This window comes from Lutjanus erythropterus, chromosome 7, assembly GCF_056507025.1.
Source record: "Lutjanus erythropterus isolate fLutEry1 chromosome 7, fLutEry1.hap2, whole genome shotgun sequence".
Taxonomy (NCBI): Eukaryota; Metazoa; Chordata; class Actinopteri; order Lutjaniformes; family Lutjanidae; genus Lutjanus; species Lutjanus erythropterus.
The window spans coordinates 16807791-16831831 of NC_139323.1; the positions used below are offsets into that span (position 1 = coordinate 16807791).

At 39.7% G+C, this 24041-nt stretch overlaps 1 protein-coding gene across 1 annotated transcript in view; it reads right to left on the bottom strand.

The window, feature by feature from the left end:
• Positions 1 to 23835, bottom strand: part of dot1l (DOT1-like histone H3K79 methyltransferase) — a 33453-nt gene extending 9618 nt beyond the window's left edge. The window contains exons 1-24 of the mRNA XM_084722958.1: positions 22725 to 23835; positions 14745 to 14788; positions 14536 to 14610; positions 14101 to 14164; positions 13166 to 13394; positions 12781 to 12875; positions 12141 to 12203; positions 11968 to 12023; positions 11550 to 11629; positions 10358 to 10426; positions 10151 to 10257; positions 8804 to 8845; positions 8613 to 8708; positions 8184 to 8403; positions 7298 to 7411; positions 5546 to 5637; positions 5251 to 5352; positions 4046 to 4183; positions 2969 to 3094; positions 2231 to 2670; positions 1996 to 2092; positions 1758 to 1904; positions 877 to 919; positions 115 to 731 (exon numbers count right to left, since the gene is read on the bottom strand). Of these exons, the coding sequence (XP_084579084.1) occupies positions 115 to 731; positions 877 to 919; positions 1758 to 1904; positions 1996 to 2092; positions 2231 to 2670; positions 2969 to 3094; positions 4046 to 4183; positions 5251 to 5352; positions 5546 to 5637; positions 7298 to 7411; positions 8184 to 8403; positions 8613 to 8708; positions 8804 to 8845; positions 10151 to 10257; positions 10358 to 10426; positions 11550 to 11629; positions 11968 to 12023; positions 12141 to 12203; positions 12781 to 12875; positions 13166 to 13394; positions 14101 to 14164; positions 14536 to 14610; positions 14745 to 14788; positions 22725 to 22805 (3237 nt within the window). The 5' untranslated portion in view covers positions 22806 to 23835. The remainder of the gene's footprint in view (positions 1 to 114; positions 732 to 876; positions 920 to 1757; positions 1905 to 1995; positions 2093 to 2230; positions 2671 to 2968; positions 3095 to 4045; positions 4184 to 5250; positions 5353 to 5545; positions 5638 to 7297; positions 7412 to 8183; positions 8404 to 8612; positions 8709 to 8803; positions 8846 to 10150; positions 10258 to 10357; positions 10427 to 11549; positions 11630 to 11967; positions 12024 to 12140; positions 12204 to 12780; positions 12876 to 13165; positions 13395 to 14100; positions 14165 to 14535; positions 14611 to 14744; positions 14789 to 22724) is intronic.
• Positions 23836 to 24041: the final 206 nt, after the last annotated feature.

Consider the following 24041-nt stretch of genomic DNA (forward strand, 5'->3'; position numbering starts at 1 on the left):
TGAAAGTCAATTATTCAAATACACGACCTAATTAAAACACAATATGTAACGAAATGGAACCTAAAAATTAATCGTTTCTGTCAGTTTTCACTCTCGATGCTTTTGTTGACTCACCATGGAGTTAATGTTGAGTGGCGATCCTGAAGAGTGGTTGTTGGAGCTGAGCCCGGGGAACGACCTCCTCTTTGGGGACCCGCTGGCCGTGACAGCCACCGTAGAGCTGCGCTTCCTTCTCCCCCGCTTGCGTCCCTCTTGAGAGCCAAGACTGTGAGAGGAGTGCGATGATGACGTATGTGTGGGCGGGTGAGTGTGCTGTGTGCCGGGCGACTGGTGGTGGTGGTTTCCATGGCTACTGTGGTATCCCTGCTTGGCTGAGTTGCCAGTGTGATGGTGGAGGCGTGATCCTCCGGCCGTGCTGCCTCCACTACCTGACGAAGAGGAAGACGAGGATGAAGAGGAGGAGGAAGAGAAGAAAATTCTCCTCCGCAGTTCACTGTCCTGGGGCTCCGTGTCAGACTCGCCTCCCTGGTGATCCTGTCCGTCTTCTGGAAGAATCCTCGGGGGTCCGTCCGCATACTGGAGCACCCCTCCAGTGCTGAGGGGGGGGCTCTGGATGGGACCTCCTCGGCCCATTGGTCCTGTCAAAAGAGTGTTGGTGTGTGGAGGAGGCGATGAAGAAGCACCGTTATAGTCCTCAGGATGGGGACCTCCATTCATCAGCCCTGAATACCCTAAGCAGACAACAAACATTTAAGATGCACAGGTGTAAGAGACAAATAACACATATAAAACACAACATATTCAGTGCACTTCATTTGTCATAAATTAAGTACAGATTAGCTTGTAGTTAATCTGTTAGTGAAGAGTAACCCTTACCATTGGTCTGACCTGACTGAGACACAGGACTTGGAGTACTTCTCTGAAATTATGCACACAAAACATATATCAGAATGTAATTCAAAGACACAATTTTAAAAAACAAAAAAACACACAAAACTCACAAAATATCTAAAGTTTAAAAAATTTAAAAGGAGCGATATGTAACACCCGAGAATTCAAAAATAAGTACTGCAGTCAAAACAGCGAGTTGGAGCCATAGACAGCATATTCAATGGGCTCAGTCAGGTTGCACTGAACCTGAGTGCAAGATGAGATAATTTTGCAACATTATACCTGATGATGACAAGTGACAACAAGTTCTACACTGCAAGTTTATCAGCTGTTTATAACTGTCAATTGTCTGTCCATGTAAAGTTAAGCCTGTTATTCCAAAATCAGAAGTCCACTGCTCAGAAGTTGGGGTTCAGTGACTATCTGCAAGACTCCATTAACTTAATTTAACCATTATAAACATCTACTCCTTCTAAAATATGAATAATGATTTCTTATAACTCATAAACAGACACTTATTAATTCAGCGAACATTCAGCATTAATTAAACGTGAAACAGGAAAACAATAATAGACATTCTGCACCAGGATGGAAATTTCAAAGAAGAACATGCTGACTGTAGTGTTGTCAGAGAAGCCAGTATTTTAACTTAGCATGATTCACTTATCTCTGATGACAATTCATAGTCATTTTATGATTTAGTAAAGTAAATATATTACATATTTCTCCTTTGAAACGATGATAATGCAGGTGTAATGACTAGAATTCAATCCAACATCACTGCAACCTGCACATCTTCACATGTGAACATTTAAGTTATTCTGGATCTGGAGCAGTGGAGTGGGTACCGTCATGAACGTACTCACCAGTCTCTCAGCACGACTGGGCAGCACCACACTGGCCAGAGGGATGCTGACTGGTAGTTTACTTGGGTGGACAGTGCTCAGAGGGATACTTATTGGAAGGCTTGTAATGCTGTCACCCTGAACAGACGGACTCCTCTCCTTACCACCCTGAATCAGAGAGGAAAGCAAAAATTATTGTGTGTTCACAGTGAGTCCAGCTGTGCAAGTCCATAGACAGTAAAGAAATAAAAACATTTACCCTCTCAGACCCTTTAAGAGTATTCTGGGCATCGGATGCATTGGGAGAGGGGCAGTTTTGTTTGGATCCTAGTGGAGAGTTAACACCACCCAATTCCCTATAAACACACACACAAAAAAAAAACAGGCAAATATAGTTGCAATTACTTCGCTGTCCGTTCTCTTAGAAAGCAACTTGGAGATCTTGAAAATTAAAAGTTCATTACTGAAAACTGAAGTTTATAGTGCAAACCAACCTGTGTGTGCTCAGTCCTGGACCTCTCAGGTGAGCAGAGGCAGTTGGATCCTGGTTCAGATGCCTCCGCAAGGCAATTTTGGCAGGGGAGAAGCGTGTGTAATCAGGAAGAGCGTAGGAGGAGCTCTGCTGCCTCTGCCGGGCATCAGGTGTGGAGGGTACAATCTCATGGTCTGGGGAGATGGGAAGGTAGCGAGAAAGAAGCTCCCCCTTGGTGTTGGCCCGGTCAAAACAGGGTGAGCTGGTGCCATTGATGGACAGCTCTGGGCTCACACCATTGAGAGCTGGGGCTGAGGACAGTCCAAGCTTAGAGGAGTCCATGTCTGTGGAAGAGCGTGATTCCAGGCTCTTTCTGTACGGGGACCCCTCACAGGGGCTGTAGGATTTGAGCTGAAGCAGCTCCTGCTGCCTTTGACTTTTCTCTAGTTCCACAATGCTGATCTACAAACAGACACCAGGGGGAGCCATTACACTAGAAAACAGAAGCTCTAAAACAACACTGAAATGTCTAGGAAAATGTTTGTGACAGCAATTCATCAACTGTTCCTGAAAGCTACATTTTAGTCATAGTTTAAGTGACAAGGATAATTTATCTGAAGAGCCAGTGGGAAGGATGGGAGGGGGCGGTGTGATGGAAGAAAAGGCCAGAGAACACAGCGAGTATGGAGGAGTATACAAGAGGTGGAAGATAGAAGTATTTAGAGATGGATCCAAAAAAGTGAAGAGGTGGACTGTGTACCTGCAGCTCCAAGCAGTGTCTCTGTTTCTCAGAGATCTGTCTGCGTAGTGCCTGCTTCTCCTTCAACAGACTCTCCAAACACAAAGAGCTCCAGTCGAGCTTCAGCTCCTCGCATCGAGACTTCAGCTGGAAAAAAAACACATACGCTTACTCATTTGTTTGCAAAGTGAAATATAACACCATGTCCTTACTGAATGCGAATGTGAATCGTCTAAAATCGGATGATCTCTGTCCCCACTGAATTTGTTAAATATGTACTTCTGACATGTAATCAAACCACATAACCAGGGTGGGGAATTAGGACCAGTCACCAGCCAAATGCTGAGAAAATATTAAAGTGACTGGTAGACACACAATATTAATGATAATAAAATAGACTGATAGATTTCCAGCCCTGTAACACATGTCATCATCATGTGCGCTCAAGATTGGACTGGAGGCATAACCACTCAAGTAAACAGTGGGTCAGTATTTGCTCCTACGTCTGTACTTCTTAAACCAAAAACATGTGTTTTTATTGTAATGTTCAGATGTTCCCTTACTTGAAATGACATACAATATAGCCAACAGCTGCTTGTTGCTGGTGAGAGTCAATTACCTTGATAAACCAGCTCCCTGGTGATCTCCTTCCAGCTAGCTGCCACTGTATTTATGTTTTTGTAATTAAATGAGGAAACACTATATAGACAAACTCCTCCTTTTAACTTCCTGAATTTCCTATTTTACGATGCTTCAAACACAAGCGACAGAAATAAATAGAAACAGGGCCTCCAACAAAAGTTCAGCTCAATGTGTCGCACAGTGCTGCCTCGCTGGCAGCCAGTTAGAACATTTGCATAGAAAAAGATGCATTTTGTCCCCTGACCCTTCCTCAAATTGCATTCAGTTAGGACATGGTGTCAGTTAACATTGGCTTAAAGTTCAAGGCTGTGTTGTACAAACTGAACCGGGGCTTCAACCACCATTATACAAAAGCAGAGCAGCAGGATGGCAACAGGTCAAAAGCACCAGTGATGTTGCTGCAGTAACAGGGTTGAGGTTACGACGACAACATGGTAGCAAACCCTGAGGTCTCACCAGGAGCAGACTGTGGTCTCTCAGCAAGGCCATGTCTCTCTCAAGCTGCTTCGTCTGCTCTTTCAGCTGACGATTGTGGGCCGATATCTCCTTCTGGGCCTGCAGCAGGTCCTCCACAGTCAGGGCTTTCACTCCCAGCTGATCACCAAACACACACACACACACACAGACACAGACACGCACACACACAATGCCATAAATCAGCTACGAGCAAATAATACTTTAAGAACAATTCAATATCAGTAAAAAGCCTGTCTTTGCTGACCCCCAGTGGTAGAAGTTGTCACCCTACTGCACTAATGTGTGCACTAATGTACACAGGGTGTGATCACTACAAGCTGACACAACTGTTGGGTGTAATTACTGTTTTCAACACAGCATGTCTGACCCCACCCAGCAGTTGGGCTGGGAAATACCAGTACCAATAACACAGTCAACTCCTTCTTTTGATACCTTTTTTCTACTTCATTTGATACCTATTGCATGAATTTCCGAATTCCTGAAATAATCTTTCTACATTTTATGCACTTATTTTTTTCAGATGACACAGGCATGTACACTTTGAACATTTTGATGGCCTTTAGGCATGCTGAACTGCCATATCCTTCAGCTACGCTGTGCTTGATTTCACCACATCAGACTGTATGGCCTATGGGTCTGGGTGCATGACTTGTATATGAGGGTACAGAAAGGATCAAATGTAGGTACTCTGTTTCGATACTACTTGGTACTGAGTTATTTCAGTCAATACCTTAAATGTGTCGAGTTCCGATACCTACCCAGTCCTATCCAAAAGGGATGCTACATAAGTCTCAAGTGCAACAGACTTGAAGCTTCAACCAAAGGGGCTCTGTTACATGAGTGCAAACTACAAAACAGAACAGCAGGAACGAACCCAGTGCATACACCCCCTTTCTCATTTTTCTATTCAAGTTGAATTTGACTATCTGTTTTAACCCACATTCATCTGCAAACAGGATATTGATGGAAAGGGATTTAACTGCTAAGCTTGTCTATCAAAGAGCTTATTTAAGCCCTAATCGTTATGTACTTGGCAATGCAAAGAATTATGGATTCCTCTGTATACTTTTACTATTTCATAAATTACTTCAAAATAAAATAACTGAGCATGAATGAAAAACAATATAAAGATATTATGATGCACATTTCTGGATGTTACAATGAAATAATGTGGCAGTTCCCACCTCATCTAGTTTGGTCTGAAAAAGACCTTTGATCTTGTTCTTGTGAGACTGACAGACAGAGTGGAGCTGCTCCGCCTGCCCTGACAGGTCCCTGTGTTTTTGCTAGACACAGAAAGGCAAACAAGAATATAGGTAAGAGTCTGGGCAAAAAATATAACAGTTACATCATTATTTAGGCAGATTAACGCTTGCTTGAATACATTCCATTTAGTATGAACTAGCATGATGTAGTAGTACAAAGTTCAAAGAAAAATGCAGCAGTAGCAAATCAGTAACATCTCTAATTACTGATTACCTTCTCCTGCTCTAAAAGCTGCTGCAGATTGGAGCGGTACTGGGGAGTCTTCATGTGGGCCATAAACTGGAGGTACTGAACTTTGATGTTATCTGGAAAAGGATGGAGGTCGGGGACAAGGAAGGAACAAGAGAGCAAACACAGAGGATATATTTTTAGTTATATTGTCGGAGAAATGGAGCCCAAAGTAAGGCTGACAGGCTGATAATTTTAAAACAATCTTGATTAAATAAATTAATGTGTCTTTCTTTATGTCTTTCCATCTGATCACCCATTTGTAAATTCACCTCCTCTCAATATCTCAGATAGTTAAACATGATTGAAGAGTGTAAACCACTGCATTAAGTTATCATGGATATATAATAAAGAAAATTTTCAAACAATTTTCACTTTCAACTACTTTTTCAAACACAATTTTAGTCAAAGTCAATAATTCATATCAAATATAAATTGTAGTATGCAAGGTTAGCTGTGGACAGGCACAACCAAACTCATAATCCCCTCAAGGTTTACACCTGGCAGAGATAAATTTCATTTGACAGGCAACACTGAGGGCTCAAAACCCTACAATGAGTGCTTCTCAAGCTGTCACCATCATTCTCCTTCACAGTGACACTGTCACTATGCAGTGAATATTATATGTAGCTCTGTCAATGGTAGGACAAAATGGTTACAAGAGTAAGTGCTTGTAGATGCCAAGATCTCATTTTTATATTTTAATAGTATGTTAACACAGTAGCAAGTACTGGAAGGGTACTATGCTAGTGAGCCCTTGCCTTCCTGAAACATTACCAGCCAGCTCTATTAATAACATTCATATGAAACATGAAGACAAAGTGCAAGACAGTGTAAAAAAATAAAAATTAATTAATTAATTAATTAATTAATTAATTAATCCATCCAGCTTACTTATGTTAGCTAGCTAGTTGACAACCTACTACCCATGTTTATCAATCAATCATCAGATCACACCCTCTAACATTAGATAATGAATCATGGTTGCTGTTTTGCAAAACCTACCGCTAAAGATTCATTTCCAGCCACGCTGGATTAAAGTTACACTTCTATGGCATATTTAGTTTTCATTAAGGAGAGGGAAAGTGCTGTGTATAGTGGTGTGAGAGTGTCACACATCAGACAAGTGAAAAGCTGAGCAATTTAATTATAATAACTTGATGAACAAAAAAATCATCCTGTGCAACAGTATCTTCATACTGTGAATTACCTGGTGATTTTTTCTACTTGTATTCTGTGCAATTCAAATCAATCTTCTCTGTGCAATCATCCATTTACAAGGCAATACTATTTATACTTTTTCTCTTAGGGTGATGCTACAAACCATGCTTGTATTACAACATGCACAATTATCCTGCACAGCTATTCTAAATATCTGACTTCTGTTTGTCGCTCACTTTTTTCACTGTACCTTTTCCAGCTGCGGTAGCCTGTAAATTTCCCCGGCGTGGGATCAATTAAGTTGATCATATCTTATATGAGACAGCATTATGTGATTCATTTGAATTTCAGGGACTTTCCCCTTCAAAATTCTTGCCCTTCAAACACCTTGTGTGATCCCTATTTACCATCTGCCCATACTTAACCACAGCACAAGAGTTTCAATCATTAAACGAGCCGTATATAGATTTTATTAAATGCTGTAAACAGATTTGAACAAGGTCTAGTATATGTATGAATTGTAAAGAAGTTGTAGTCTGACAGAAAAAAAATTCATGAGAGTCTTCATCAGCTCACCTAGCAGTTGTTGCAGACCAGGAGGAGTTGGGCTCAACAGCAGTTGACTAGAGGGATAGTGCTGGACCTTGGGAGGTAGCTGGTAGAAGGGACTCTGAGGTGGCCGGTATGCATCTGTATACACAGGTAGATATTTATGTTAAACTGAGGACATTAGTCTTTTCTTTATTATGTGGCAGATTGATGTTCCCATTCATAAAAAGCAAATGTGTATTGTTTTTAAGTCTGAAGGTGTGCCGCCTAGCCAAAAAAATCCACACACTCTAATATTTAGGCACTAGGCATGATGGGTGCATCATTTCATCCAAGTCTCTTCTTACCCTGATGTGCCCATCACTCTGGAACATGGTAAATCTGGACTCAGCGGACCACATGACCTTTTTCCACTGCTCCATAATCTTTATGCTCCCTAGTACATTGAAGCCTTTTTTTTCTAAGTAGCCTCAATGATAAGCGGTTTTCTTTCTTCTTAAGGCTACACAGCTGTTTTTTCAGACTGCATTTCTTCCTTGAAGATGATGGTTCACTACTATCGTTCCAGGTTTTAATAATGCCTTGGACAGTTCTTAACCCAATTTTAGTTTAAGTAATCTCCTTAGTTGTTTTCTTTGCTTGATACAGGCCAATAATTTGACCCTTCTGAAACAGAGTAACATCTTTTCCACAACCACAGGATATGTCTTCTGACATGGTTGTTTAAGAAATGAGAAGATACTCACTGCATCAGTTAGGGTTAGATAACTTCTTGCCAGCTGAAACATATTAATCACTGCAGTAATTATCCAGAGGAAGACTCTTGCCCAGGTGGTGGCCTTTTTTTGGCCAGGCAGTGTATGTCTAGCATGTTCTCTGTTTTGTGTGTGCATGTGTCTGTGCGCCCTCTGACCCTGAGGTGGTGCCGCAGAAAGGGTCTTTGCGTGCAGCAATTCCAAAGCACTCTGGTTCTTCTTTTTCTTCTCAGCAGCCGGGGCGGCTTTCTTGGGTCGACCACGTTTCTTGTTGTTCAACTTGCGACCTTTGGACAGGAGTCGGGTTCGTCTGGGTTTGGCAGCGGGCTTGACCACTGTCACCAAGCTAGGACGCTCCTCCTCACCACAGGAGTCCTGCTGTGATACACATGGACAAACAAACAAACACACACACATCTATTCATACAAAGAGCACAGGGAGCCTGTCTTGTTTTGTTAAATTAAAGTGTAGATAAGCCAAGAAAGGGATAACACTGCGGGTATAAAATCACACACAAAACAGTGAAAGGTAATGCACTTGGAGTTGAATCCATCTACCTGAACCAAGGAAACACTGCATGTCCTACCTTGGGTTGTTCTTTAGGTTTTGTGGGCGTGGTGCTATTGCTTTTACTGTCCTTGGTATCCTTCTGTGAACGTCGCCTAGCTGCCTCTTGCTCTTCCTGTTAAAAGATGAACCAATTTAATTGTTTGATACTAAAAATAAAGTGAGTTCAGTGACATTGTCAATTCACCGAGGAAGAGGACCATGACTTACCCTGAGTTTAGGATTTTTGAGACTAGCAAAATAGTTTTCAAGCTGAAAAAAAAGAAAAATGTGGATATTAGAATATTATTTGCATTACTTTTACAACATTTTACACTACACCCAAGTCAACTTAAAATACCTTTTTATCACATACATCTGGCTGCTACCTGATCGCAGAAATGTCATTGTAAATACAATTAATTTTATAAAACCCTGTACAGAGCGTACTCTACAAAAATGCACTCTTGTGTCATTAAATAATAGCATCTTTCTTATTATATCTAAAAATACAATTGTAAGATTTGGGTTTTAGAGTAAATGTTGATCATGATTTTTTTTTTATCCTTTTTGAGAATTTAATCAGTACAGTTCTGTAGAATAATACATTATTAATTTATATCGTGAGTTTATAAAAAACTGTTTTCACACAAGTGACTTGAAAATGGTGATGAAATTTTCAGATGTGGTCAATTAATTTGTCTTCCTGTGATGTCTTTGATTTATTAATGCAGATTACTGATCAGTCATGTGTTTTAATGCACAAAACCTCAGTGCATGATGTGAGCTAACTGTTGGTTGTAGTGCTGGTTTGATTTGTACAGCACCAAATCACAACAGAAGTTATCTCAAGACACTTTTCATACAGGGCAGGTCTGGATCATACTGTTTATAATATTATTTACAGAGACCCAAGAGTTCACGCCAAGAGCAAGCACTAAGGCGACAATGGTGAGGAAAGATTTCTTTTACATTGTGGGCCATCATATATTGGGACCGGTTTCAACAGAAAAACTATGAGGATGTACAGCTTTTCTCACTGCCAGTTCTTTGAGGTTGATTTGTTTTTACTCTCGTAACCTCCCTGAACTATCCTCTAAAAGGTACAAACAACATAGCCAAATCCATATATTGTATATGTACTCTATTTCTACTGTGGTACCGTTCTAAGAAGTTACACCACCAGCCGCTGGGTACAAATATGCCACAAACCATAAAAAGTGAGGAGAGAAGATCCACATCTACTTCAAGTGGTCACTAGCACTTTTTTAGGCAGCCTGCCAGTTCTCTCACTGGGATTCCCACTGGTAACCAGGGATTACTCTAACAAGTTGCTGGAGTGCCAGTGTTATGTAATGCATGTGTGTTACTCTGTATAACTCTCCTGAGATAGTTTACTCCTGGGATTCATTACTCATTAAAACAATACAACCTGTTATTTTAGTAGGGGATCTCTTGAGTTTAGGTTACACTTTGACTCTAATGTATAACATTATTGTACTGCTTGTCACACTCTCTTCTATTAGAAGTTACAGTCTGTGCATTTGAGTCCTCATCTAAGAGCAGTTCAGTTCTTACTATGGTGCGGTCTATGGTATGCAGGTAGTAGGAAACTGGCTTTCCAGTCCAGGACACGGAGCCCCTGAGTGGAGAAAGCTCCACCACACGCATTATTGTGCCAATATCTGCGGGTCAGAGAGGAAAAATACAGAACTGCATGTTAGATGCAAATCACAGGAAGCACGAGACAAAGAAGTCTACTTTTCCACTAATTCTGGTACTTACCACTCAAGTTTCGACTGTTTATTCTAAAATTTAAAGGTGCAAAAGGTTTGGAGGACACAATTTTCCCACCTGGAAATAAAAAACAAAACAAAACAGAAAACAAACAAAATCAATACAGGGTCTTTATACAGTGGACAGCTACAGTAGCTCCCATGGCTCATTACATAAAACGAAACAATGATTTCTCAAATTAGAGGCAGCAATCAACATTACACATTAACCATATTGCCAAAACTGAGAGTCATGTGGCATTGTAGGGCTTTGATGTCAAAGGCCAAGTGCAAAGAGTTGACACAGTAGCTACTGGATACCATCAGCCACTGTTACTTTAATCACCGATGAGAACAGCTGAATAAATATTGCTCCTGTGAGCCAAGGCGTCACTCCCAGTGCTACAACACAGGGCACAAACTAAAAGGTTTGCTGTCATAAGGAGAGGCGATTAGCACCTGCTATTTAAAAGCTATATTCGTCAACTTTTGGCCAGTTTACTCCTGAGGCCTCATAAAATGTCTAACTTTGTCGCAGCTCATCAACCCACTGCTCTGCCACTCTAGTCAATTAATTACATTTTAAATGACTAATTAATGCATGGCACACTGTGGAGATGAGAATCTTGTACTTGTTTCTAAGGAAAGCTTACTGATGTAAAGTTAGAAGTATTTGAAGTCTTGCAGATATTATTAGCTTCCAAGTAACTCCCTAAATTTAGATGTACAAATATTTTCCAGTATAATTAGCCTCAAATCAGCACAGTTTTTACTGACTGCCCTTATGGTCGACAGGATGTGTTGTCAGAAGTGTACTAGTAAGATTTCTCATTTAAAAATTCATCCCTGTTTAACTCTAGATGACAAACTGAGGCTCAAGTACCAAAAGAATCCCACATTTTCCTCATGTTGTATCACATTTCATTAAGTTTTTGTGGCTTTTAGAGTTGCCAATTTGAAAAGTTGCCTTGCATGTCGTAAATGTGGTGTCTCAAAGGTTGTCACACCATAACCCGCTGGCTACCAACCAATTTGGCAAACATTAAAGTGTAATTTACTATTGATTACTCCCGACCTCTAATGATTGAATACTGAATAATTCTGGTCTTTAAGTCAATATATTGTGGATGTTTTTGGGAACACTGAGATGGCTATGGCTATAATCCATCATACTAAAATATAAACACTATTAAAATACCAACCTTCCTTCATGTTAGCAAAACGCTCCTTCAGCTGGTGATCTACTTCTGGACCAAAGGCAAAGTTATTCACAAAAATAATACTGGAAAACAGACAAAGAAAGAAACATTTCAGAACTAAAATTTGTGGTGAAACAAATATTTACCTTCAAAGTTAAGTTTTGAGGGAGAAGTATGATTTAGCAAAGTTCTGAGGACAAGTTTAATAAAATGATTAAATTATTAATGATTAACTTTCTTATAAATTTCTTCATATAGAAGTCATGCATATGATGTGCTTTACACCTGAACACAGTATCAATACCAGTTAACAATAATATGTTTAGTAATGGTAGCATTCATTACAGGGCTGGAACTTTCATAAGTCTACAAATGGTGTTATTGGAAATAAATGGAAATTGTTACTGTGGCCTCTGACAACCTTGTGTTGGCGATTCTCTCCTTCCATTCTTCAGACAGAAAGTCACCTCTCTCCAGCTTAAAGAAACAAAGCAGAGTAAGAAGATCCTGAATGCACGAGGATTTACAGAATATCCAAACATCAAAATTTTAAGTGCGAGTTAGAAGTAAAGGCAACATTAAGGGTCAACTTACTGTGTACTCCCCATGTTTCTTCCCATACCATTTCATCCACTTTTTAAACTCTTTATCCATGGTCTGAAATACAGAATGTGAATATTAATATCTAAAAAAAAACATAAGGTTAATACAAAGAAAAAGCTATCAGCACAAGATGTTTGTGTTTCAGCAGCAGTTCCAGAAATGAGGATCAGTGAGTTAATGAGAGCCTTTCAGTGAAATTCTGGATATTGCATTCAGGGTTCACAGAAAATCCTGTTTCTGGCAGCAGCATGACTGAAAGTCTGTGTCTTTTACTATGATAACTAATGCTGAGCATTTGAGTTGATTTGCAGCTGGATAGATAAACTGAAGGACACATTTAGACTTTCCCCTTGGCACAGTGTAAGGGTATGTGCTGGTCGGTTGCTACAGGGTAATAATGAGAACATGAAATGTGAACCGGGAAATCCAAACTCTTTTGCCAGACTCCTGTGTATTTGCCAGAGCTGTCTGCAGTGGCAATCGCACTGTGCCAAGACTACGTTCACTACAGTGTATGAGGAGGCGGTGATTTTTGACAGCGCTGTTGTCTGTCTGAATGAAGACACTCTTGCTTTTCTCTGCTCCCTTTCTGGAATATCCTTCTGGTCCTGTGAGATATGTATGTAGTTACCTCTGCATAGGTGGCTGGAATGTCTGCTTTCTCCACACCATAATAGTGTTTACAGTTGGTTGCTGCTGCAACCTGCAGCACTACCTGCCCCACTCCTGCAAATAAAAGAGAGGTTTCAGTCTTACACCAAACAACAAAGACACCCAGACTGTCAATCTCTTGTTTATAACTTCACAACTTTTATGTTGAAAATCATTTTCATCTTTTACCTACACTAACAATAACTAGACTATTGAAATGTGAGATAAAATACTGAGTTTTTTTTCTTAATTCTCTAGTCGGTGGCATATGGTTTCTACCATCTGGTAGAAAAGGTGTTATGAAAAAGCTGTGTTGGATTGATTCTTTCTGAAACCTGGAAGTTCCAAAATAACAGCTGACTAACCGCTGCCGAGGTCAACAAAGGTGTCATCTTCCATCATTTCCATCTCATCGATGATCTGAGACACCAGGTCGAAAGAGGTCTCTCCGTACACCTCAGGGGAGAAAGGCTCATAGTTGTTCAGCTTCTCTGGGTCGGTCACTGAGTGGTTGTACACCTGCTGTAGGATGTGTCTCAGCAGCCCATTGGAAGGACGCTTGTTCAGCTTCATGGGTTGTGTGGTCCCCTTCCACTGTAAGATGGGATTGTGTATTTCATGACACAAGAAACACTAAAATTAAGGCATAAATGCCCCATATATGAGTGTGCAGATATTAAGAAGTGATGCTAGCTTTTCAAAGAGAAGGATAAAAGAAAACGCTGGAGGCTAATCTTAAATTAAAAAAAGATGAATTCCTAGCAAAATGGAGGCTCATGACAAACCATCACTCAAGACTTAAAACAATAAATGTACTTTGTGAAATAAATAAATAAAACTGTTCCTTCTAATTAAAAATGTGTGAAACTGAGGACTGAGCACTTTATCCCTCATTTACCAAATGAACGAATTTTGCTCTCTTGTTATTTGGAGGATGTCTGAATGAATTAACTGTAAGCTTGCATGACTCGATTTATTGTGTTTATGTCTGTTCAGTGTTTCTTTTTCCCCTCCTCTTTAGTTGTTGTCTCACTTATTGTCTAAGTTATCTTTTTTATTATGTATTGAAAAAAATAAATATATTGTGCAAAAAAGAGAATTTGCTAGATCTTTTATTAAAAAAACCCCAGCAGATTTCTGAACAAAAGTATTTGGACTACATAGTAATTGTGCTTATGAAAGATTCTGATCAATAACTAATAATAATAACACATATTGTATATTGAACCTTAGTCTTGTCAGGCAGTCACAATCACTTCACCATCAGAGCACTGAAAAACCTTTATACATTCAAACTCACCAGCTGGTGAATGCTGTCGATGGCCCTGTTGTACTTGTCACAAAGCCTCTGCATACTCTCAAAGCTGTGAAAATAACAAGACACAAAATCAATACCATCATTTTGTACAAAATGAAAACCACCTACCCAGAGAAATGCTTATTTTACCGTTGATCTCACAAGAACAATTTTCATCTTAATGTAACTCTGAAAATATTTTTTTGGTCAACCAAACCAACCTAAGAGAAATTAGAAACAAATGCTGATATACAGACAGACAAACAGGTCTTTTGATCAGTAGTTAGCCCGACTGAATGAAAGCACTGACACTGTAAGAATTTTCCTTAGCCATTTCATAATTATAAAAGATTTTGGTCCAGTCACTGTGTTTTCTAGTTTGTTTGTTTTTTTCAGTGTCAGTGCCACATGTAGATTTGGATGTGTTCCTATGCTCACCTCTTGGTGTCGTAGTCAATGAGTACGTAGTTTTCCATTGCCAGTTTGAGGTCTGGGATCTCCTCACACACCCACCTGGAGAAAGTACACACACATAAAATTGTCACCAGACCATACACCTGACACAAGCACTTACAGTCAGTCACTTACAGTGTGAATGGGGGACTGTACTTGTGGGGGTTGAGTCAGAAAGAGAAAAGGTCACTTACCGAATGGTCTCGATGATTTCATGAGCAGCATCATGGTGTTTATCCTGTAAACGGAGAGGGAAGACAAAATATTTAACACCTCTCAGTATGAGCCATTAAATTCAACGGCACCAAACTACAGCCTCCAAAACGACCATAAAGTTTAATCATCACCTCTGAAAAACAGTCTCAGCAAACACTGAACATAACAGCCTTCATGACAGTAGGATTTATTGCAGAACTGTTTTATTACACTGCACTGGTTTAAAGCTGGGGCATGCAGTTTATTTTTGGCCACATTGTGCAAATGTTCCATAATAATATCTATTTTATAATTCATGTAACCTGAGAGAAAAACAGACTTCTGCTCCTCAGGCTTTAGAAAATCTAGCAGACTTGAATGTAAAGTCTACATTAATTAAAACATGTGCACACTGGAATAACTTCTTAACACCTTCATGTAACTACAGCGCAACAACGCCAACAACTACTATGACTGATTCTTGTTTAGACTACTCAGGAACTCTGTTAATGTTTACAAAACATACAATACACCCTGAATGAAGCAGACTCTTAACCATAGCAGTCTATTATATGAGTGTATGTGTTTGCAGAGTTGTGAGTCTCTGTATGAGACATGGTGCAAATCAAACCAGACCTTAATCTAGAATCAACATGGTTTTAAAAGGGCTTAATGAGACATCTTAAATTAGGATGAGTTACTTTTTTAACTAGTTTACAAAAAGTCTAACAGTAGTCTCATAATAATGTGGTGATATCTGAAGAACAGAAACAGACAAAACATAAACTTGAACGTGACAAGACATTGGAGAAAAGCCACTATAGGCTTCCATCCAGCAGTGAAATCATATCTACAGCACTTTCTTTGTAATTATAAATCTCAGATTTCAACAGAGTTATTGAGACTGTCCAGGGACTAAATCCTGTCTGTCTTGTAGTGCTTCTTTGGCAAATAACCTGTTGTGTCTCTATTGACAGGCAGAATTAATCTCCTTGTAGGTTTAATATACAGCTAAATTACTATTCAAAGACGGCCCCTACACAGTAAATGAAGTGAGGAAGCAGTGAATCTGAGAAGTAAAATATCATTTTCTGATTGTTTCTCAGTGGTTACGTTCTAAAGCATGAACAAAAACAATCCCACACCTCTTACACTTTGGAGTTCTGTCCTCACAACTTGTGTGCTGTATTGGCTGGGGGCTACACACCAATGCCCAAAGTTTGAAGCCCAGAAATATTGTCATCATAGCAAAACCACCGCAAAAACACACACAGGTATCGATTATATCCCAGTACAAAGTGGTATTGAAACCTCAATACCACAATTAGTCAAATGATACCTGCCTTCAATCCGTTTTGTAACCAGATCTATGAATGTAGTTCTGTTTGCAGCATTCTTTGATTTAATGCAGAGTGTGATTCACCCATTAACACCAACATCCCACCAAAACAAAAGAAAAGAGATCAAACAAAGTACTCTACTGGTCTCAGTATCACTTTAAGTATACTGGTACTGGTTAGAGATGCACCGATCGACCGGACAGTTTTCATCGTGACTGGCCCTGACCGGTGACCGGCCGGTCAGCGTCACACATCCGATTCTGTGCCCGTCATTGTCACACACATGTTCTGCACAATGGTGACGTCATGCGCGCAGCAGACAAACTGACCCTGATATCAACACAGCGCTGATGACAGCTACACACACTCAGACACATGCTGGCTTCAAGATGGTGTTAGCAACAGACTCCAAGAACAGGATAAAGAGAAGACAGTCTACAACAAGACAGAGCAGCCGATAATGTCGCAAAACAGCCGTAAATTTTGTAGCTCTTCAGGCTAATGTTAGCCAGCAGCAGATTGCTGTTCACAGACTGACAGTTAAAATCTCACCTCCTGTTCTGGCTGAAGAATCAACAACCTGTGTTGATGTGTCTCCTCAAACATTTTCTCATCCAGACTCATTTAACTTCTGCATCTGTTTTTCTCATGGCAAAGTTTTACTGCAGCAAACTGTTGTACAGCGTCCGTCTCCGGTTTGTTTACATCTGCTTCCATAGGTGATCACATGAAATCACATCCTGCGAAATCACATCCCGTGAAATCCTGCGAGATCATGGATTCAGCTGATTCATATATAAGTCTCTACACCATGGCTGTCAAACTAAATTTCATTCCATTCCTCATCAGCATTATGATTGGTCTCAAAGGACTGGTTGCAAATGTAACTATGTGACTATGTAAATTTATCTCCTAATCATTATATTACATAACTGCTTCTGCATTTGATTGTTCTATAGTAACAACTTAATAATGAATAATAAGTTAATTATAACTAGCTCTGAAAGCATAATTCAAAAATATAGAATATATTTAATAAATAATATTAATAAATAATAAATATAGATAGAAAATAGTGTATGCAATTACAAGTCAAAATAGGAATACAGGTTGTTTCAGTGTATGGTACCCAGAGTTTTTAAATCCAAAATATATATTTTCTTAAGAATTTAATGACAGCATCTTGCTAGGTTGCTACAAAAATAACTATGCAAAAATGTGCAAAATGTGCAGCATTTTCCCTAAAAAACAATGTATAGACCTTTATGAACATAATCCCTGTCAATCATGATTATGACCCACTAGAAGAGTGTGGCAGTGGCTGTATCTGCAGAGACTCTGTCCTCTGCCTGTATTTCTCATTATTTTTGCTGCGCTCTGGAATGAGACGCAGCATTCAACTATCTTTCTGGTATGTTTCCACACAGCTCAGACAACTCCTTATTTTACTTTTTAACATTACTAGCTACAATCACTTGGCTAGAGTGCCTCAGCTGGAAATGCCTCTGGGATATGTAGTTTATGGACACTCTACTTTCATAATGCAGCATAAAATTGTACTGCACAAATTTTATCCATTGCAAACTCTCATAGGCCACATTGTTTTCTAGGAAAATCCAGCATAGTATGCTTTTAATCAAAGACTTGACTTAATCAGACCAAAACATGTCTGCCAGACAAGCTAGTTTAAGTTAATCTGGTTAAAAATGCACTTTAGTCTACAAAAAAAGCTTTATAAAATAAGATGAATTATATCGATCCTATGCAGGGAATCTATAGTTAGTAATCTTAGCTGGAGTGTGCTGAGGGGCTCTGTTGGACTAATAGGACTCAAGTTACACCCAGAGCGCAGCCAGCCTGAGCCTGTTGCCTGAGCTGACCCACTGACCCACTTTCTGTCTCCTGCTCCAGCGAATTGCCAAGGAGAGCCTCTGGTGGAAGAAAAGAAAAGAGGGAAAGCAAAAGAGGGGGAGAAATCCAAGGGTAAAAAGGATAGAAAGTGAAAGCAAGAAGAGCTAGAAACTGAGGGAGAGTGAGGGGGCCAGAGAGAGGAGGGGAAGCCTGGTATTTGTCAGCTGTTTGAGGCCTGGCACAGCAGCCACAGCTAACAGCTCACAGCCTGGAGCTCCTGACTTCCCGCTCAATATTGCCCGCCACTACTACGCAAACTTCCGCCAAAGCTCAAACATGCATGCGCACTCACTCAAATATGCATGGTAACACAGGAAATCTCCTACTATTTCTGTCAGCACAATGTTCCGGTTGCAGCTATCTTATCAAGCTAGCTGCTAGTTTTGCTGCTAATAAACAATATGAGCTGCAAATCTTCTTAAGCATTCATGAGCACAACAAATTGGACATGCTGTGTTCCACTAAATACAGAAGGTATACAAGGTGTGTGAGGTTATGAAAGAGACTGTGTGAGCGAGCGAATCAGATGCTGAAAGGGGGAGGTCACCTGCTCACACAAAGACGGCACACAGCAACACGAGCACAGGACTGCTGCTAAAAATAAACACCGTCTGAAAGCGAGAGTCAGACAAAAAGAACAGGAGACCCTCCTCTCTCCCCACTGTGGTTATACTGACGCATGTATGACTCCTCCTCTCTACACCACCTCTTCAGTCAATCTCTCCTAACATCACTGTGACGAACTGTGGGTGTAGGGGTTTTACGCTACACCCTGCTCCACTACGTAAAGTATACCTCATCAACCCACAAGAACAAATGACTAAGACAGACGTGTAACTGCCTGCTAATCAGAAAATACAAACAATTCTCTTTGTGGCAAACAAATTAAAAGTACATCACTCTCTAAAACAAGATACTGCTGCTAGCTTATCTTTTAAGCTGACAATTGGTGAAGAATTATTTTGTGTCCAAAGCAGCTGTCTTGACAGTAGAACTGAATTGATTATTGATCAATTATTGCATTAAATGCCAACTATTCTGATAATCAATTAATTGGTTTGAGTATTTTTGAAGGGAAAAAATGTCCAAATTATCTGATTCCACCTTTTAGAAATGTGAATATTTTCTGGTTTCTTTACTTCTTTATGAAAGGAAACTAGATATCTTTGGGTTGTAGGAAAACAAAGACTTTTGAGGACGTCATTTCGGACTTTGGGAAACACTGCTTGACATTTTCCACTATTTTCTGACATTTTATTGACCAAACAACAAATTGAGAAAATAACTAACAGAATTAAAAATAAATATTAGTTGCAGCCCTACCTGACAGAGAAACACAGCAGGTCACGGCTTAACACTGCAATTCAACTGACTTGCCCTGACTGGCTGCCTAGTTCAACTATAGAAATACTACCCACAAAAGTCACTTCATCATCATCATCATCATCATCATCATCATCATCATCATTTATTTATTTAAATCTTTGGGAAACACATTGAGAGAGTCTGCATTTACAATGGTGTAGAGGTACAGACATACAATAAGTAAATAAAGACACCTGAAATCATCAAGAACACTTGGAGGTAAAGGAAGAATACATGGTTGAAACAAGGTAAAATGAACAATGTTAGTAAGTACAGGTGCATGAAGTGGTAAGGTGATAAATAATAAGAGCAATTTAATAAATAAAAACAATATCAATGACAATCAATAAAATTAGAAATCAAACCCTGGAATTGTCTCACTGGTATTAATCGGGACATTTTAAAGTTTCTTTGGGGGAAATTCCAAGTAGTATGTGTGAGGCACAGTAAGAGAAAGCATAATACTTCCATAACCGCAACAGCAAACTGCAAATATGACATTTCAGCACTGCAGCAAAAGTGAATCCTAATAGCCATGTCCAGACACCATTCATTTTACTTAAGTAATTCAGCCTTGTAAATCATAGGTAAAGTGCACAGGTGAACACCAAATTAAAGATACTCAGCAGCACTTGCACAGCAGTCTAGTTTTTAAATGCTATGTAGGCCTGGTTAGTGCCCACACCCAGAACCAGATGGACAAAGAGCTGCACCCCACCAGAGGTGCTCTTCATATGGAAGCATTTATAGATGCACAGATGTGGGGATTTAGTGAGAGACAGGGAGAAACACAGAGCAAAAGAAAGAGAGTATTTTTATAGGCTTCATTCTGGGTGCGGGATTAGAGTAACACGCCTTATACTGCAACAGCCTGTACAACAGCCATGTTGTGTGTGTATCAAAACACACAGACAGCCCTGTGTTCATGCTCTGTGGGTGAGATAAGCAATCTTAATGCTCTGTGGGAGTGAAGAATGAATCTACATGGAGTGGGATCTGTTCCTACCAGCAAGCAGTTCAACAAGGGCAAAAACTCATCATTAAATGTGACTAGAAAAAAATAAAAAACACTTGAGCACAGATACTGGCATGTGTTTTTGAATTCTATTAATATAACACTGCTGAATAGGAGCAGTCCCTTCTATCTTCCTCCCTGTTGAGTTGACCATATGGACATGAGAGGAGGAGAAAAAAGAGAGAAAGTCTTTCCCCTTTGAAAACAGAAGGAGAGGACTGCATGAATAGGCTCCATATTGCAGAACTCCACATGCAGGACCATCAGCTGTTTCTAATTCAATGCACGACAGCCAGTCCCAGTATAAATAGCTAAACACGCAGGTCAACAGTGTATTCAACAGTATAAATTCCTAACATGCTTGTTCTTGTGTTTATTCTTACAGACCATAACATAAGGAAGTGAACAAGGCAATAAATCCAGCTGGGTGGGACTGTGAGCGTTATCAGACTCTGGCCTGATATAAAGGGAGGGTCAACTCTGTCAGCCAAAGCAGAGAGGAGCAGCTGATTACGTCAACAAGAAGTAACTCTGACTCAGTGACTTGAAACTCATTTGGTTCATATTCTGATGATGGGATAAACAAATGATTGAAGTGAAATTACCAGTCTGCCACACTACTAGGTATAGTGTGGGTGGTGAGGAGATGTACCGAAAGACCCCACTCAGACATGCTGAGAAATTCAGCCTTTTATCAGTCAGTGCTGACTGACTGTCTCACCGCAATTACTATAAATGAAAAACACAGTTTAAGCTAACTATACACGCCATTGAAAAGACCACAAAACTTTCAACCGCTTCCCTTTCCGTTTCTCTCCAATGAGTCAACTGCAATCACCCACTGACGTGTTGACAGCATGCTACATGGAAATTCAACTAAGGGAAAAGAAGTCTCTTTCTTGGCAAGCAAAACTTTTACTGCCTTGAGAACTGACAGATCGGGGCTCAAATGGATTTATTAAGTTCAAACTACCAAACACAACCAGCTGGTCTCAATGATAAGGATGTCAGGAGATAACAAAACAGAGAAAGCACTCGAGGAATGTGATACAGTCATTCACATGGATGTGGCATCGAGAAACACAGCTCATAAAGTACACACACACACACCTTGCACATAATCTCTACATCGGTATGTGTCCTGTGTAGTTATTTACTTATATCAAATGGTGGATCTGAGCAGAGAAAAACCAAAAGAAAAACAAGCAACTAGGGTCCACTTTCATGTGTCTTAGAAGAAACATGATGGATAATAATCAAGACACTGCAAAAAAAAAGTTGCAGTGACACCAACACAAGGTGGTCTGCATAATCTCTACATTGTCATGTGATGTTTACCAGTATCAAATGGTTGGCCCAAGTAGGACTGCAACTAATGATTGTTTTCATTGTAAGTTATTTTCTCAATTAATTGTTAGGTGTTTGGTCTATAAAATGTCAGGAAAATGATGATCAGTGTTTCCCAAAGACAAAGATCAAACATCAAACAAACATCCCTAAATGACTTGTTTTTGCAACAGCTCAAAGATACACAGATTACTGTCATAGAGAAGAAAAGAAATCAGAAAATATTCACGTCTGAGACACTGGAATCAGATAATTTTGAACCTAAAATTACTCAAACCAATTAACTGATGATCAAAAGAGCTGGCGATTAATTTAATAGTTGAAAACTAATTGATCGTTGCACACTTCACACTTACATGGGTTTCAGCAAGAACATGCAGAATAACAACAAAGACACTTTGGACAAAATATAAGTTACAGTGAGACTGACATGATGCTGTCTACATAATCTCTACACGGCTATGTGTCCTATGTGACTGTTTACTTGTATCAAATGGTGGATCTGAGCAGAGAAAAAGAGGTATAACCTATTTATATGCGACTTTGGTTCACTTAGATTAGTTTCAAATCATAACCGATACACTTTGGGCAAAAATAAATTCCAGTGAGGCTGACATGATGCTGAATGCGAAGGGTCGCTCAAATTTCAAAACACGTTCAAATGAGTGAGTGTCAAATATCTGGGTTAGTTGTACTTGTCGCTGCCAGGTAACGTTACCGTTACTCTGCTCAAATGTACCGTTTCTAGCCTCTATGCTACTACTTTCCAGGAACCATTGTTGTTAGCACAGGAGAAAAAACAAGCTAAATATGTGATCGGTCGTAGTTACTGGCTGATACACCATGTCTGTCACCATCCCGACCAGTGTGACCTGTCTCTCAGGACGAGCGTGCCATGGCTCCTTCAGCTAGCCAATGTTAGCAAAGAGCTAGCTAACAAAGACAAAAACAGAGACACAATCTAAATGCGTAATAAGTGAGTTTTAAGGTGTAACACTTACGTATACTGGTAATGGCCACGGATAGCCAGCAGGTTCTGCTCCAACCGGCGATTTGAGCTTGAGCTCCAGCTTTTCTCCCATCCTACTCTTCACGGCGGCTTGGCTGTGATAGATAGCTAACGCTAACGCTAGCTAGTGACTGCGCTCTGTTAGCCAGCTGCTCGGTTAGCGAGCGAGCTACAACGTGAACATTTTGTAAGAAAAAAACGTTGAAACGCACGGAATAAAAAATACGTCGACGCTCGCTGCTCGGTGAATACACATACAACACGACTAAGTGTGTGAATGTGTCTGCGTCGGTTTTATATTTTGAATAAAATGCCTGTTTATGTCCACTGGCAATAACACCTCGTCCGTATCGCCGCCATCTTGCCCGGCATGAATATATATGGCAGGGGGCCACTGGTAGCACAGGGGACACTGACGTCACAGAACGACAGGACCGTGAGCTCAGCGCGTGGGCCAGCAACACCGAGCACGAGCGAGCACCCGTCCCACGGCGCGTGAGAGCGTAGTTAGTTAACATCATCACTTTTTTTTTTTTTTTTTTTTTTTATACAGATCAGTCAGTACATCTACAGAAATATTTAGAACAGAGCTAGACCATAAGTTCTATTTTAAGCGTCGATAACGATATAAGGGAGTAAAAAAATACAAATATTGTTATATCAGCCATAAGGTTGTAAAAAGTATGGAAATACTGATGTTTTTTTCAGTATCACATGTTTAAAAAGAATACAATACTAACATTTGATAGTATCAAAAGTATAAAAAAAAAGGATCTACGTGCTCATTCCAGACCTCAGTTCAGTTTAGTCATTATTGTTCTGCCTGAAATATGGAAACCAGTGTTCAGTGACTTTTTCTGTGTATGGGATGTTAATTTCCAAAAAGCCCGGGATGTTTTTTTTTTACCCTGTTTGTCATGGTATTGAGTACTGAATTTTTTTTTTTCAAGTATTGTACTGAAGTTTAAATGCTGGTATCATGATAACTTGGCTGATATGGCAGTGATCCCTCAAATGAGCAAGATATTTTTTAACAACAAACTTAACTGTCTAAAAACAATCTGTATTATCTTCTGTCAAAACAAACAACAACAAAAAAGTTTTCATATCGGACAATGTATGCCTGATAAAGGCCAATATTGCTCAGATAGGCCAATATCAGTCAACGAACATATCTGTCTGGTTTTAACCTTTAGACACTGACAATTTAATTATATATTATATACCATGTTGTTCTTAATACTATATTATATTAATTATCATGTTAATCAGTTTTTGGTTAAATAGCTGCATGCTACTGCAGTATATT